The sequence below is a fragment of the Phyllobates terribilis genome, unplaced genomic scaffold (genome assembly GCF_046119375.1).
Source record: "Phyllobates terribilis strain yellow unplaced genomic scaffold, ASM4611937v1 Scaffold_5__5_contigs__length_657084704, whole genome shotgun sequence".
NCBI lineage: Eukaryota > Metazoa > Chordata > Amphibia > Anura > Dendrobatidae > Phyllobates > Phyllobates terribilis.
Window position 1 is genome coordinate 28,683,485 of NW_027362765.1, and position 17,046 is coordinate 28,700,530.

At 41.4% G+C, this 17,046-nt stretch overlaps 1 protein-coding gene across 1 annotated transcript; it reads left to right on the forward strand.

Moving 5' to 3' along the window:
• Positions 1–32: 32 nt before the first annotated feature.
• Positions 33–16,667, forward strand: LOC141271793 (uncharacterized). Its single transcript, XM_073681948.1, has 7 exons — positions 33–285; positions 8,722–8,800; positions 8,930–9,103; positions 9,187–9,310; positions 9,393–9,490; positions 9,689–9,779; positions 15,272–16,667. The coding sequence occupies exons 1-7, from the start codon at positions 194–196 to the stop codon at positions 16,456–16,458; spliced, it is 1,845 nt and encodes a 614-aa protein (XP_073538049.1). The 5' UTR covers positions 33–193; the 3' UTR covers positions 16,459–16,667.
• The last annotated feature ends 379 nt before the right edge of the window (positions 16,668–17,046 follow it).

Genomic DNA, 17,046 nt, shown 5'->3' on the forward strand with positions numbered 1-17,046 from the left:
TTCAGAGTGAAAGCACACACTGAATGAAACACTATGCTCAGGCAGGGATAGATGGGAGCAGCTGAGCTATATACCAGGTGACAGACAGCAATAGGCTGAGGACGCACAAGGGGTGTGACCCACAGCAGGTACAAAAAGCAGGAAGTGATCGGGCGCCGTCCTTAAGCAGCAGAAACAGACACAAACAGACAGCATGGAGGGAAGCCAGAGAGACATTCTGGACTGGAGATCAAGTGCGCGCTCTTGCACAGTGGGAGATGGACCACCATGCAAGGACGCCGCCAGGTATGTTACAGTTACCAATAAAAGCTTTAACTCAATCCACAAAAAAAGCAAGTCCCCACTCAGGTCTGTCATCTGTTAACGGAAATATAGGGTTCTTCCACGTTACTAGTAGCACAAAGGCTCTGGAAAAGCGAAATGGTCCTTGCCCCCCAAAAGAAATTCAGCAAATTCTGTGCTCCCAAATACAAATGCCCACCTCACTTTTGAGCCCCACAGTGTGCCTAAACCGCAGTTAGATTGCACATGTTTGGCATTTCTGTAGCGATGAGAGCCCGCCTAATTTATGGGTGCATGTCTCCAGAAGCATGAGCTGGGCATAACGTACTGGTCACTACAACGGCAGTTTGCAATTTTCACTCAGAAGCGTCCACGTCTGCTTGTTTCTGGAAAACACCCATGTAGTGTTTTGGGGTCCATTTTCTCCTGCTACCCTTCTCAAAATGTAAATATTGGAAGCTAAAACTAAATTTTTGTGGGAAAAAAAAAATATTTTTTAATTTTTACAGATCCACGTTGTAAAATTCTGTGAAGCACCTGTGGCTTCAAGGTGCCTACCACACATCTAACTAAAATTTTTGAGGGGTCTACTTTCCAAAATGGGGTCACTTGTGGGGGGTTTCCACTGTTTAGGCACATCACGGGCTCTCCAAACGCAATATGACACCCGCAGATCATTCCATCAACGTCTGTGTTCCAAAATGTCACTCCTTCCTTTCTCAGCCCTGCCGTGCACCCAAATAATAATTTACCCCAACATATGGGGTATTATCATAATCAGGAGAAATTGCACAACAACTTTTGGGGTCCAATTTCTCCTTTTACCTTTGTGAAAATAAAAAAATTTGGGCTAAAAGATTTTTTTGTGATCTTCTATTTCACTGCTCTACGTTACAAACTTTTGTGAAACACTTGGGGGTTCAAAGTACTCGCCACACATCTAGATAAGTTCCATAAGGTATCTAGTTTCCAAAATTGTGTTTCTTGTTTCCATTGTTTAGACACATCAGGGGCTCTCCAAATGTGACATGGCATCCGCTAATTATTCAAGCAAATTTTACACTTCTTAGCCATGTCATGCACCAAAACAGTGTTTTTTCCCCTCATATGGGGTATCTGCATGATCACGAGAAATTGCACAACACATTTTAAGGTCCATTTTTTTCCTGGTACTCTTGCGAAAATAAAAAAAATTGTGTCTACAGTAAAATTTTTGCGAAAAATAGTTTAATGTTCATTTTCTTCCATATTCCAAAAATTCTTGTGAAGCACCTGAAGGGTTAATAAACTTCTTGAATGGGGTTTTGAGCACCTTTAGGGGTGCAGTTTTTAGAATGGTGTCACTTTGGGGTATTTTCTGTCATAAAGGCCCCTCATAGTCACTTCAAATGTGATGTGGTCCCTGAAAAAATTATTTGGTAAATTTTGTTGGAAAAATTAGAAATCGCTGGTCAACTTTTAACTTCCTAACAAAATAATTTTGGTTCCAAAATTGTGCTGATGTAAAGTAGACATGTGGGAAATGTTATTTATTAACTATTTTGTGTGAAATATCTTTCTGATTTAAGGGCATGAAAATTCAAAGTTCGAAAATTGCGAAATTTGTAAAATTTCTGCCAAATTTCAGATTTTTTCACAAATAAACACCAGTCATATCAAAGAAGTTTTACCACTACTATGAAGTACAATATGTCACGAAAAAACATTCTCAGAATCCGTGGGATCCGTTGAAGCATTGCAGTCATTACCTCATTAAGTGACACTGGTCAGAATTGTAAAAATTGGCCTGGTCATTAACGTGCAAACAGCCTTTGGGGGTAAAGAGGTTAAGTCCATTGTCTGCATCCTAAAGTTATCAATTTGTGAACAATTTCTTCTAATACGGATATATTGTCCCTTAGTTAAACCCTTTTTGAGAGTAACAGGGTGATGACTTTCCCATTTGAGTAAATTGTTTGTGGCTCTTGGTTTACAGTATGTGTGACAATGACACAATGCGACCACTCAGCCTGGCATCCAGGACACAATGGGCTTAGCGTGAAAACGCAGCTCTGTGTGACCTGTGGTGACGTCATTAAGTGCTGAGACTTATGTCACCGCTCAGCAATGCATCCAGATGTAGTACAGTTGGAGCTCATCATGGGACATACGGATTATCGGTGGACAGCTGAGGATTACTTCGAATTTTTTTTTTTTTTTTTTTTTTAATGTTAATATATGTGTTAAAGAGGGTAATTTTTGGGGAGTGTTTTGTTCAATTAAAGGACTTTTTCTGTGTGTCACATTACAAAGCTGACATCAACCCCAAAATATTACCCCGCTTGCCAACCGCACCAGGGCAAGTGGGAAGAGCTGAATAAATAGCCAGAATTGGTGCATATAATGGATGTGCCATTTCTGGGGTGTCTGCGGGCTGTAATTTTTAGGCTGCGGAGGGCTAAATATTCATGGACCTTCCCAGCCTGAGAATTCCAGTCCCCCAACTGTCTTCTTTAGCTTGGCTGATTGTCAAAAATGAGGAGAACGCCACGCCTTTTTTTTTTATTATTTATTTAAATAAATGGCGTGGGGTCCCTCCTATTTTTAGTAACCAGGAAAGGCTAAGCAGGCAGCTGCTGGCTGATGTTAATAGGCTGGGAAGGGGCCACAGATATTGGCCTCCTCCCAGACTAATAACATCAGCCCTCAGCCCCCCCCAGAAATGGCGCATCCATTAGATTATTATTATTATTATATTATTCTCAGGTTTCCCACATGCCCTGGTGCGTTGGCAAGAGGGGTAATGGTTTTGGGGTTGATGTCAGCTGTTTTATGTCTGCTGATATCAAACCCAGGGGTTAGTAGCCCCCCAGTAGTGAAAATCAATAAAGACACACAGAAAAAAGTCCTTTAATTGAACAAAATACTCCCAGGCAAATCCCCACCTTTTTTCCATTTATTAACATGAAAATGAAAAATCAAAGTAATCCTCACCTGTCCACTGATAATCCATAATGCTGATGTCCCACGATGAAATCCAGCTGTGCTACATCCAATGTATGGAGCGCTATTCAAAGAACACAGCTCCATACACTGGAGCAGCAGCAAATGCCGGGTGTCATGCTCCGCTCCGCGAAACCCGGCTGCTGGGAACTGAGGTAATATCAATAACTTTATCTCCATTCACATCGTCCGGTTCTCATGAGGGATACTGTAAGGTCACCTGAGCTCATAACAGCTGGTTCTCATGCTGTGAAGCACCAGTGCCGAACTGATGAACGACCGCGAGTCTGGCACTCCGTATTCCGGCACTCATCAATCTGGCACTAGAGCTACTGTGAGACCCTGTGGCTATGAACTCAGGAAAACTTAAAGGTTACCAGAGCTCACAGCCACCAGGTCTCCCAGCAGCTGTGAGGCCCGGAAACCTTAAGGGAAACTTTAAGGTTCCTGGAGTTTCCAGCTGCTGGAACACCTGGAGGCTGTGAACTAAGGTTACCTTGGGTGTGTATGTAAAGGACCTAGGGTGACTGTGATGGTGAGGGAATGTTGCAGTTCTTCACACCGGCTCCCAAACTTCCCATGTGGTAACTGTGATGCATGGCACTTACGGTTTGCTTGTAGTTCTGTTCCATCCTCGGTCCATTTACTTCAGGGACCGTCACTTGAACATTAAAGGGCTTCCACTCCATGTTTATATGAAAACACAACTTTACTTTTAACTTCAGCATAGCAGAACAGGACAGTCAGTTTGGCAGAGTTACAGTTCTTTACACAGCACGCGTTCTTGTTTACCGTCCGGTTGTCCTGATCTATCCCTTTTCTTAGCTGGCCACTTTGACCCTTAAAGTAGCTGAGGCACTGCAGCCTTGTAAGTCCTGCACAGCCTTTTCGGGACTAATCCCTGTCCGTCTAGTCCTCCGCTTCTTGGAAGACTTAACGGAAGCCACACAGCTACCTCTTCTGGACCATAGGTCCTGGGCTTAATAGGAAAGCCTTTGTCCGATTTACATGATGACGGTTCTCTGCTGCTGGACCGAACATGCTGCTGCTCTTTTCCCTGGTCCTGCAACTACTGCTCTAAAACAGGAACTTCCCCCAGTCCACACTGTCCTGCTCCTCCCACACTGAGTAGCTCCTAATTCTTTAACTATTTCCTATCTTAACTCTCTCCTTAAAGTGTCCACCTCTGCACTGCCTAAATCCTATCACTGTAACTAACATGTCTGTCAGTAGATCATGTACATGTTTACCAGATAAACACAATATACCTAAACATGTGCACACCGAGGTAAGAAGAGAGAAGAGACACGTGACCGGTCACCCCCTTACATGTATTTTACTGTACTTGCAAAATTAAATGATGTGGGGTTCCCCCTATTTTAATAACCAGCTGAAGAAAAGCAGACAGTTGGGGGCTGGTGTTATTATTCTGGGAAGGGACCAATATCCATGAAGCTTCCCAGCCTATTAATATCAGCTCATAGCTGTCTGTGTAGCCTTTATTGATTATTAAAAAAGATGACCCCCCCAAAAAAAATTACTTGGGGTTTCCTCTATTTTTAAAAACAAGCAAACGCTAAAGAGAGAACTGTGGGCTGATATTAATAGGCTGGGAAGGGGCCATGGATATTGGCCCCCTCCCAGACTAAAAACACCAGCCTTCAGCCACCCCAGAAATGGCGCATCCATTAGATGAGCCAGTTCTGGCACTTAGCCTTGGCTCTACCCACTTGTCCTGGTGTGTTGGCAAAAGGGGTAATGGCTTTGGGGTTGATGTCAGCTGTTTTATGTCCATGGGAAGTGGGAAAGTGGGCAAAGCTTCAGAATTGGCTTAGCTAATGGATGCATCTTTTCTGGGGTGGCTGCGGGCTACTATTTTTAGGCTGGGGAGGGTCAATAACCATGGAGGAATCCGACACCGTTTTTTAAAATGATTTATTTAAATAATTAAAAAAAAAAGCGTAGGGATCCCTTTATTTTTGATAACCAGCCAAGATAAATTGGAGGGATGCAGGCCGCAGCTGTCAGGTTTGACTGCACTTGTTATCAAGAATAGAGCCGACCCCACTTCTTTTTTTTATTATTATTATTTTTTTTTTAACACAGTGCGCTGACCAATCATAGCCATGCCAATACATGAGATGGCTGTGATGGGGCCAGTAAAGGGCCCACTCCGGAAAAGCCTGTTGCTTGGCTGCACTGCAGCCTTTCAAGAGGCTTTGTTTGGGCTCCTGAACCAGAACAGTAACATGGACTTCCGGGAGAAGCCAGTGTTCGGGGACCATGCACGGACTCCGAACTTTATCTTTCGGGTTCGCCCATCGCTACTCCTGACCTCTGCTACATTCAGGGCCGCCATCAGGGCATTACTGCCCTTACTGGCGTATGGGGCCCGGTGAACAGAGGGGACCGGTAGGGCCCCCGTTCTTCTGTTCACCGGGCCCCGGCGGCAGGATTCTTCCGGTTGTGTGAACGTGCGTCCTCGGACATACGTTCACTTTAAATCTATTGCTGTGCGGGAAGCGTCCCACACGGCAATAGTTAACAGCCGCCAGCCAATCACAGGTTGGCACCTGATGACAGCGCGCATGTCGTTGGCGTATGATGTCACTGTCATGCGCCAGCGACCATGCTTTGGATGATGGGACATCCATTTTTTTTTTAAAAGCCTCACTATGGGGGCAGGATGGAAATATGGTGGGCAGAATGTGAGACATTGGGGCAGAATGGAGAGACATTGGGGCAGAATGGAGACATGTGGGCAGGATGTAGACAATGTGGGCAGAATGGAGACAAATTGAGACATGAGGACAGGATGGAGACAAATGGGGACAGGATAAAGGCAGAATGGAGACATTGGGTGCAGGTTGTAGACAAATGGGGGCAGGCTGGAGACATTGGGGCAGCATGTAGGACATTACTACTGTAGGGCCTAATTATGGAGACAATGGGGGCAGGATGGAGACATTGGGGCAAGATGTGGGACATTATTACTGTAGGGGCTAATTATAGATATTATTACTGCTGTGATGTATTTTATTTTTGAGGATACTGTTTTCAGTGAAGGGGGTCCTGTTACTGTGCAGGGCGGCACAATGTCACTTTTTTTCTTCATATGGTGTAGTGTAGAAGTTGGGGAAAAAATGAGGAATGTGCTCTGGAAGCAGTGCTCTAGATAAATGTTATTTTACGCAAAGACAAGTCCTGGCTGGATGAACAAGAAAAGCGAAGATGAAGGACCTCAACTAGAGACGTCACAGGTGAGTCAGTGTGTTATCTGTACACTGACACTATCCACTGTATATTATGTACAGAGTTCCTGTGTATAATTGTACTTATGGTAATAATAGTATTGTGTTTTTTTTTTATTAATGATTAGTATTGTAGTATTCAGTCACTATGTGATGGTAATATGTGGTCTGGTAATGGTGTGGCGGTGTTTGTACCTTGTATGTGGCATTATTCGGTCACTATGTGGTGGTAATATGTGGTCTGGTCATGGTGTGATGGTATTTGTTCCTTGTATGTGATATTATTGGTCATTTTATAAAATGTATGTGACACATTCCCGTAAATAAAAATAAATAAAAATATACCTAAAAAGAGTATTGGGTATTATAAGAAATGTTTAATAGGCTAGAGTAGAGTAGGGCCCTGCCAGAAGAGTCTCCTTGTCCTGGTGGCGGCTTAAAACATCTTTTGGCCAAAACAAAAGCTGATGGTTATGTGTGTGATATGATGTTCAATGGGAACTGTTAATGTGTGTTTGGTGAGGATGTGGTGCAGAAGTGGAGTTTTTTCAAGAGTGGCCGGTGGGACTGTGGAAGGTTCAAGGGGTGGAGGCGGAGTTGGGGGAGGTGGAGCATGGGCGGAGTCTCAAGGGGGCCCGAAATTGCTGGTGGCAGCCCTGACTACGTGTATCGAACCTGTGTTGCCTGCCCTGACCTTGGATTGTCTGACCACATTATTTTTGATAACCAGCCAAGATAAAGCCAACACCCTGACCTTGAATTGTCTGACCACATCTTTGCCTTCACCCTCCTGAACCTCTTACCCAAGAGCTGCTGCAGACCCGGGAACTGCCCATGAGTAGAACCTGGTGACTATCTGCGGCCAAGCCTATCCTCACCATCAGAGGCTCTAGTGAATACCCGGTAGTCATGCCCCACCAGTATAAGCCTGGCTCGTTGCTCAGTTCTTCCACACCCACCAGCGTTGTATCATCCAATTTCACCAAGAGATCTGCTGTATGCCTGACATGTGAAAGCATCAAAATGACAAAGGGGAGGTGTATCTTGTCTATTTACTGTAGATCCCTGTGTACTGACTAATGGAATTTACTCATGAAACTAAGGTCATCCTCTATGTGGGTCTATCCTTTTGTGAACTTTATGGAGAGCATAAAAGATGGGAATAGTAGGAAAATTAGGTGCCTTCAAATTTATTTTTTGAGATTGTTTTTTTAACAAGACCCTCGTCTAAAATTTTAGTAAGAATGTCACTATATATAGATTTTGGGGGAAAAATGAAAAGGGAATTTATAAGACGAATCGGTGAACACCTCGGAGACATCAGACATAAGAGATAACCCATTGCTAGACAAATTAGAGAGTACCATCATAGTGACAACAAAGCGATCTCTTTTTTGTATTTTAGAGGTTGTCAGAAAGGAGACTGGAATAAACTAATCCTCCAAATAGAATGCCAATGGATTTTCCGTTTGGACTCTCTCGCCCCCACGTGATTGAATGAACAGATGACCTTGGTGGTTTTATTTAGGATCTATATATGGGAATTTCTACTGTAAGCCAGTTACACTACTTCTGGCTCCATACAAGAGAGCCAAGTTTTGCATTGCTAGACACCTCTTATCATGGTGTACACCACAGGTGATATCTACTGTTTTGTGAGCCCCAGTTATTATTCCACACACTCATGCTTCCAATATTGTACTGACTGATATATGTATCTACATTATACTAATCTGCCTATTTTGTGCTTTTGTACAGAGATTGAAACTATATATATTGATTCTGATTATTTCTATTTTAGCTCTTAATAGGATATTTAAATATCTGCAGTAATTTATATGAATCTCTTGCATTATATGTATTCCCTTATAGTGACATGACAAGAACCTGCCTAACTAATCATATGCTAAATAGTTGCAAGTCAAATTTATATGTGAGATAGCTAAGATGATTGTGTATAAAATGAAGTTAGCCCCATGATCGAAGCAGTAGTTTTAGTGAGATATGGAGCCCGAAAGTCAAAAGTTCAATACTGTACATTGTTACCCTTTTGTTCGTTACTTTATCTCCCATAATTGTATTATTACATAGGATTCTTTATAATGTCACATCGGCTCATCTTCTTCACATTCGGGTCACTTTAATATCGGATCTTCTCAGTGGAAATCTTCTATATTTAGAGAATTTTTCTGATTTACCCATCAAGGATGGATACTGACAGGAACAAAATGGTGGAGAAGATATTACACCTCACCCTAGAGATCCTCTTTCGGCTTACTGGAGAGGTGAGAGATTCTGATGATGTCACATTACATCATTCTTATCTATGGGAATAACAGATGGACAGAACTTGAGAGGTGAGGACTCGGGATATGTCTGTAGTGAGATTTATTAATGTGTCTCTCCATAACCAGGACTACACAGTAGTGAAGAAGACCTCTAGTGAGCGCTGTCAGGCCCCTGTTTCTGAGGGATGGGGAAGAACCCTGAGCCCAATCATGGGGCCTCCACCTCAGATACATGAGGACATCAATGACCAGAAGATCCTAGAACTCACCTACAAGATGATTGAGCTGCTGACTGGAGAGGTGACACTACTGGGAATGCTGGGACATTATACAATAATGCTATGAAGGGATCTGGGGGATGACGGTATCATTGTATGTGTCAGGTTCCTATAAGGTGTCAGGATGTCACCGTCTATTTCTCTATGGAGGAGTGGGAGTATATAAAAGGACACAAAGATCTGTACAAGAACGTCATGATGGAGGTTCCCCAGCCCCTCACATCACCAGGTAATAGACAGACTAAATACACACTGCCTATAATTATCTGTATGTAAAGAATAAATTCACTCCCTGTATGTGTTTCCTCCAGATCTATTTAGTAAGAGGACAACACCAGAGAGATGTCCCCGTCCTCTTCTTCCACAGGACTGTAAACAAGAAGATCCCACTGTTCCTCAGGATCATCAGGTAGATGGAGAGAAGGTGTCATGAGATCTCCCATATGATGTGTAGACGGCTGTGAAGGTCTTGTGTTCAGTCTTGTTTTATCCCCCGTTATTATATGTTTTATACTTGTGTAATGAGATCTGTGGAGATGGCAGGATTAGAGCTGATCATAGATGTGACTTCTCCATCTGTCTGTGACTTTTACAATATGTGTTTCAGGGTAAAGATTTGACCCATATCGATACTACAGAAACATATGTGAGTGGTGATGAGTGGTGTAAAGAGGAGATTCTTACAGATGACAGCACAGGTGAGTAGTAACCACTAAATGCAGAGTCACAGATTCTTCTCAGTCTTCAGCTTTCACTGCTTTATCATCGGTGTAGTCCGGAGATATCACAAGCATGTGATCATCATTCTGCTGTTAGACCCATGCATGTGCCTCCACTTGAAACTTTTCAATTTATTTTGGGCATTGAAAGCCCTTCTTCTATAAAACATTGTGGGTCCACTTACCCCCTGAAATCAGAAGATGCTGACTCTTATCTGCCCAGATCTGAAAGCTACAAAGCCAAATGACAGTGCACGTAGAAGGTGCTGACAAGATAGAAAATCACTTTAAAAAAATTATTATGATGGGCCTCTAAGAGAAAGTGGAGGGTAATGATGCTGTTACCTTCCTAGAATCCTGATATCTTATTGGATGAATCTACCTTCTCTTCTGTGCTGCTGAATGTGCTCATGTGGTCCCTACAATACCAAGTTCTGTCTTTGTGGCCAAAGTTCACTTTTATGATCGGCAAATTTAAATGTGCAGTGAGAGCAAAGCGTGAATGTCTCTACAATAAGAACAGAGTTTCCCTTTATCGTGACTTTTAAATTTCTTTTAAAACTGACTAACTTCAAAAAGGATTGCGATAAACTACACAAAAAACATCACACCTGTGCCATGATATATCTCTAAGCTGTGCGGGGCTGAAGGGTGTAATATACATTTATTCACGTCTGCAGGGGATGTATTGGCATAGCTCAAGCCCTGGTTTAATGGCATCAATATCTTATTGTATGAACCTATTTTCTGTCCCTTCTGGCTGCTGAATGTGCTCATATGGTTCCTACAAGACCAGGTCCAGTCTTTATGGCCAAACTTCATTTTTATGACCGACAACATGAATTGTGCAGTGAGGGCCAAGTGTGAATTTCTGCACAATAAAACAGAGTTTCCCTTTATCCTGAATTTCAATTCCTTTTAAAACCAACTAACTTTAAAGAGAATTGTAATAAACTACACAAAAAACATTACACCTGTGCCATGGTATATCTCTAAGCTGTGCGTGTCTGATGGCTGTAATATACATTTATTCACGTCTGCAGGACATCTGTTGGCATGGCTCGAACCCTGGTTTCATGGCTTCACTCCATGTCATTATTTCCATTATGTTTTTGATACTAAGGAATTCAGATTACTGCACAATCGCTCCTGTAATGTGGCGCACTAATACCTTCTCTACTTTTCTGATCAGAACTCTTAGGAGCTCCAGTAGTCCACCATAAATGAGTCCATTTAAGGTCCACCATATACCTCTAAATAAATTCTTTGAGGGGTGTAGTTTCCAAAATGGGGTCACTTGTGGGTTGTTTCCACTGTTTAGGCAAAAAGAATTCTTTGTTCTGTAAAACAGTTTGTATTGTGTAAAAGTGGCAAAATATAAAAAATGATATAAATGTGGTATCGCTGTAATCGTACTGACCCGAAGAATGAAGCTGCCTTATCAATTTTACCACATACGGAACGGCATAAAAAAATTCCTGAATTGTTCGTATTTGTTTATTCTGCCTCTCAAAAATCGGAATAGAAAGCGATCAAAAATGTCATGTGCCCGAAAATGGTACCAATAAAAACGTCAACTCCTCTCACAAAAAAAACAAACCCTCACATGACTTTGTCAGCCAAAATATGGAAAAATTATAGCTCTCAAAATATGACAATGCGTTTTTGCACCAAAAAACAAAAAAACCCAGCAGCCGAACAAAAAACCCTGATATAAAGCTGGTATCGCTGTAATCGCACTGACCCAAAGAATAAAGTCGTCTAATCACTTATACCACATGAGGAACGGCTGCTGATTTGTTCATTTTGCCTCCCAAAGATCTCAGTAATGCTCGGATCATATTTATTCTGTGCTCTACGTTGAGCTCTGACACCTGAGCTCTGACACCGGAGTTTCCATGTAAATCTCTGAAATACGTGATTCAGACGGAACCCCGGTCGAAGATTCCCTATAATGAGGAAGATGGAGTGACTTTGGATGTTGTTTGGCTTATGATCCGGCTGTGTCCATCTTTTTAAGCTTGCATAAAATTGTCGTAGGCCACAGTTTTGTGCATCTCTGAAAAGAAGGACACCGCTAAACAGAGGCCAGACGGAGTCCAGAGTAACTCTGCTGCCTCACTAAAGGGAATGGATCCCTCAGGGGTTTCATCTGAATCACGTCACTTGGCGATTTTAGATCGAAACCCCGATGTAAGTGCTCAGCGTAGAGCGCTGAATAAATGTGATCCCAAATGTTATGTAAAATGTTGCCAATAAAAGCTTCAACTCAATCCACAAAAAAACAAGCCCCCACTCAGGTCCATCATCTGTTAACGGAAATATAGGGGGTTCCATGGTACTAGTAGCACAAAGGCTCTGGAAAAGCGCTATGGCTCCTCACCCCCCCCAAAAGAAATCCAGCAAATTCAGCACTCCCAAATCCAAATGCCCCCTCCCTTCTGAGACCCACAGTGTGCCTAAACAACATTTAGCATCCACATCTTTGGTATTTTTTTAGCGATGAGAGCCCGCTTAATTTCCGGGTGCATGTCTCCAGAAGCACAACCTGGGCATAATGTACGGGCATTACAATAGCAAATTTGCAATTTTCACTCAGCAATATCCACTGCTGGTTGTTTCTGGAAATCACCCATGGAGTCAAATCATTACTACACCTGTAGATAAATTCCAAAAGGGGTATAATTTTCCAAAATGGGGTCACTTGAGGGGTGCATTCTGCTCTTCCATCACTTAGGGACTCTGTATATGGAGTCTGCAAACTATTCCAGGAAAATCTGCTCTCCAAGAGGCAAATAACATTCCGTCCCCCCGAGTCTCCCTATGTGGCTATGCAGTACTGTACAGCCACATATGGGGTATTTCCACATTCAGCAGAAATTATGTGACAAATTTTGTTGCCATTTTTATCTATTTTCCCTTGTGAAAATCTGGGGCTAAAACTAAATTTTTGAGGTAAAATTGTAATTATTTTTTCTTTACTGCCCAATGGTATAAATTCTGTGACATACCCATGGTGTCAATATGATCACTGCACCCTTAGATGAATTCAGGTGATGAGAGGTGTAGTTTGTAAAATGGGGTCACTTATGGGGGTTTCTGCTGTTCTGGCATGTCAGGGGCTCTGCTAGTGGGTAATGGCACCCGCAAACCATAACAGTAAAATCTGCACATAATTATGGCACTCCTTCCCTTCTGAGTATTGCACTGTGCCTGAAAATAGTTCCTGATTACATGTAGGGTATTGGTGTACTCTGGAGAAATTGCACAACAAACTGTGAGGTCCTTTTTTATATTCGCCTTTAAAAATGTAAAAATTTGGGGCTAAAACAACATTTAAGTGCTGACTATGCAGTTATTCTTTCTTCACCGCCTAATGATATAACTTTCTGTGAGACACATGTGCTGTAAACATGCTCACTGCACCCCTAGATAAATTCATTGAGGTGTATTTTGTAAAATTACGTCACTTATAGGGAGTTTCTGCTGTTCTGGCACCTCAGGGGCTCTGCCAATGTGACATGGCACCCTCAAACCATTCCAGCAAAAAATGAACTCCAATATGTGCTTCAAGAGTAGTTTTCAGCCACATATGGGGTATCCGTGTACTCAGGAGAAATTGCACAACAAATTGTATGGTCCATTTTGCTCCTGTTACCCTTGCAAAAATGAAAAATTTGGGGCAAAACCAACATTTTTGCGAGAACAATTTTTTTTTTCATTTTCACAGTTCAACATTATAAACTTCTGTGAAGCACGTAGGGGTTCAAATTGCTCACCACACATCTAGATAAATTCCATGAGGGTTCTAGTTTCCAAAATGGCGTCACTTGTCGGGGTTTTCCACTATTTAGGCACATCAGGGGCTCCCCAAACCCGACAAGGCGTCTTCTAACGATTACAGCCAATTTTACGTTCAAAAAGTCAAATAACGCTCCTTCCCTTCCGAACCCTGCCGTGCGTCCAAACAGTAGTTTTCCCCCACATATGGGGTATCGGCATACTCAGGAGAAATTGCACAGCAAATTGTATAGTGCATTTTCTCCTGTTAACCTTGTGAAAATAAAAAATTGGGGCTAAAAGAACATTTTTGTTGGAAAAATTGGATTTTTTATTTTCACAGATCAACGTTATAAACTTCTATGAAGCACTTGGGAGTTCAAGGTGCTCATCACACATCTAGATATTTTTGTAGAGGGGACTAGTTTCCAAAATGTGGTCCCTTGTGGGGGGTTTCCACTGTTTAGGCACATCAGGGGCTTTCCAAACGTGACATGCCATCTGCTAATGATTCCAGAAAATTTTGTGTTAAAAATGTCAAATGGCACTCTTTGCTTGAGAGGGGTCTAGCTTAAAAAATGGGGTCACTTGTGTGGGTTTCCACTGTTTCCACTGTTTAAACACATCAGGGGCTCTCCAAACAAGACATGACATCCGCTCTTGATTCTAGCCATTTTTGCGCTCAAAAGCTCAAACTATGCTCCTTCCCTTCCGAGCCCTGAGTCCAAACAGTACTTTTTCCCCACATATGGTGTATCGGTATACTCAAGAGAAATTGCACAGTAAATTGTCTGGTCCATTTTCTCCTGTTACCCTTGTGAAAATAAAAAAGTTGAGACTAAAGTAAAATTTTTGTGAAAAATAAAAAGTAAATGTTCATTCGGATATTTTCTGTCACTTAGGCCCGCTAAAATCACTTCATTTGTGATGTGACTAAAGAAATAGTTTTGTTAATTTTGTTGGAAAAATTAGAAATTGCTGGTCAACTTTAACCCTTCTACCTTCCTAACAAAAAAAATAATATTTTTTAAAAAATTGTGCAGATTTAAAGTGGCCACGTAGGAAATGTTATTTATTAACTATTTTGTGTGACATATCTCTGGTTTAAGGGCATAAAAATTAAAAGTTTAAAAATTGCGACCAGAGATTCTGGTCACAATGTCTCCTCCATCACCGACTCCACCCACAGAATGAATGATGTTGGCAACTGGTGATAGAAGCAGACATCACAAGAGCAGATCCCAGACGAGATGTGACACACTATTTGCAATAGCCCCAATGTTGCAGAATGGTAGAAAACTAAAGCAGAAGTAAACCCCATAAAGTGACTCCATTTTCTAAATTATAACCATCAGTGAATTAATCTATAGAAGTAGTGACTATTTTGACAGCTGAGTGGCTTGATTTTTGCGTCATGAGTAGAAGTTTTTATTAGTATCATTTTCGCCTACATAAAAATTTTTTGGTGGCTTTTTATTCCAAAATAAGGCATAATGAACAAACAGTTGAACACCACGCTCTACTGGTTCATGCTCTGAGGTCTTCTATTAGACTGTGAACTGTCATTGTCTTAGTGAATAATTTAATTTTGCTACTTAACTTCCCATTTCTGGACATTTTCAGTAGAAATGTTCAAAAATATACATTTCAAGGATATTTTATTATTTAATAATTGGTTTTATTCTTGGTAGATGACAGTGACAGGAGATCAGAGGGACAGCTGACAGCTTCAATTTTTAAATCAGATGACCTTGAGATCACACAGGATGCAATTGAAGTGAATGTCATTACTCCAGATACACCATCATCCCTTCACAGCAAAGACCTATCATCTGATCCTATGAAACAGGTCCTATCTTCTAATTCATTACAGACTACGAAGAAAAATAAAAGTCAGAAAAGAGGCATAGAAAAACAAACTGCTCTTAAAGCAAAGAAGCCAATTACACATTCAGAATATGGAAATAGTTTTCCCCTCAAAACATCTTTTGTTAAACATCGAAAAATTTGCGCAGAGGAGAATGATTTTTTTTGTTCCAAATGTGGGAGATATTTTAACCAGAAATCAGATCTTGTTAGGCATGAGAAAATTCATACTGGGGAGAAGCCACATACATGTTCAGAATGTGGGAAATGTTTTAACCAGAAATCAGATCTTGTTAGTCACCAGAGAACTCATACAGGGGAGAAACCTTTTTCATGTTTGGAATGTGGGAAATGTTTTACAGATAAATCAAATCTTATCACACATCAGAGAACTCACACCGGGGAGAAGCCTTTTTCATGTTCAGAATGTGGGAAATGTTTTGTACAGAAATTTTATCTTGCTATTCACCAAAGAACTCACACCGGGGAGAAGCCTTTTTCATGCTCAGAATGTGGGAAATGTTTTGTACAGAAATCATATCTTCTTACACACCAGAGAACTCACAAAGAGGAAAAGCCTTTTTCATGTTCAGAATGTGGAAAATGTTTTTCACAGAAATCATCGCTTGTTAGACACCAGAGAACTCACACAGGAGAGAAGCCATATTCATGCTCAGAATGTGGGAAATGTTTTGCAGATAAATCAAGTCTTGATAATCACCAGAGAATTCACACTGGGGAGAAGCCTTTTTCATGTTCAGAATGTGAGAAATGTTTTGTGCATAAATCTTATCTTGTTATTCACCAGAGAACTCACACAGGGGAGAAGCCTTTTTCATGCTCAGAATGTGGAAAATGTTTTGTACAAAAATCAGTTCTTCTTTATCACCAGAGAACTCACACAGGTGAGAAGCCATATTCACGTTCAGAATGTGGGAAACGTTTTGCAGATAAATCAAGTCTTGATAATCACCAGAAAATTCACGCAGAGGAGAAGCAATGTTCATATTAAGAATGTGGGAAATGTTTTGAACAATAATGCTATTTTATTAAACAGCTAAAATCCCAAACAGGGAGAAGCCATTATCATACCTGGAATGTGAAAAATTATTTACTATAAAACATAATGTGTTAAACATCAAAGATAACGCACACTGGGAGAAACTATATATTTTATTGACAAATTGTACAAAAAACATAACAGACAGTTGTAAAATTAAACGAGAAAGGGAAATTACTTTGGAATTTCTCGCATTTTTTTGACTATTAGATGCACTTTAAACACGAAAAATTATTGCTAATTAGTGAGTGCCTCTTATGGTCTAGAGGCAGCTTCCTGTGATGGAAGAAAATGATGGAAGAAAACGCTGAAACAGTGTCCTTTCCGATCACTGAGAGAACCTCTCTCTCTTCCTGCCCCACACTGATCCATGTGATCAGTGATGCGCAGGAGAGGAAGATACTGGGACCTGTACAGAGGCTGCTCGTCCTGAGGGAGCAGCCAAAGAACGTTCCACCTGACTAGCTCCAGGACCTTTCACATGACCAGTAAGAAACTGCAAAGTGGGTTATTATATACATAGTGTATGCAAATGTGTAT

What these genes read in the sequence shown, in the direction of transcription:
- LOC141271793 (XM_073681948.1), top strand. Translation starts at nt 194, where the DNA reads ATGGAGGGAAGCCAGAGAGACATTCTGGACTGGAGATCAAGTGCGCGC. An exon ending in CCATGCAAGGACGCCGCCAG is followed by an intron (nt 286 to 8,721) that starts GTATGTTACAGT and finishes TTACCCATCAAG; the next exon opens with GATGGATACTGACAGGAACA. An exon ending in CCAGCCCCTCACATCACCAG is followed by an intron (nt 9,311 to 9,392) that starts GTAATAGACAGA and finishes TGTTTCCTCCAG; the next exon opens with ATCTATTTAGTAAGAGGACA.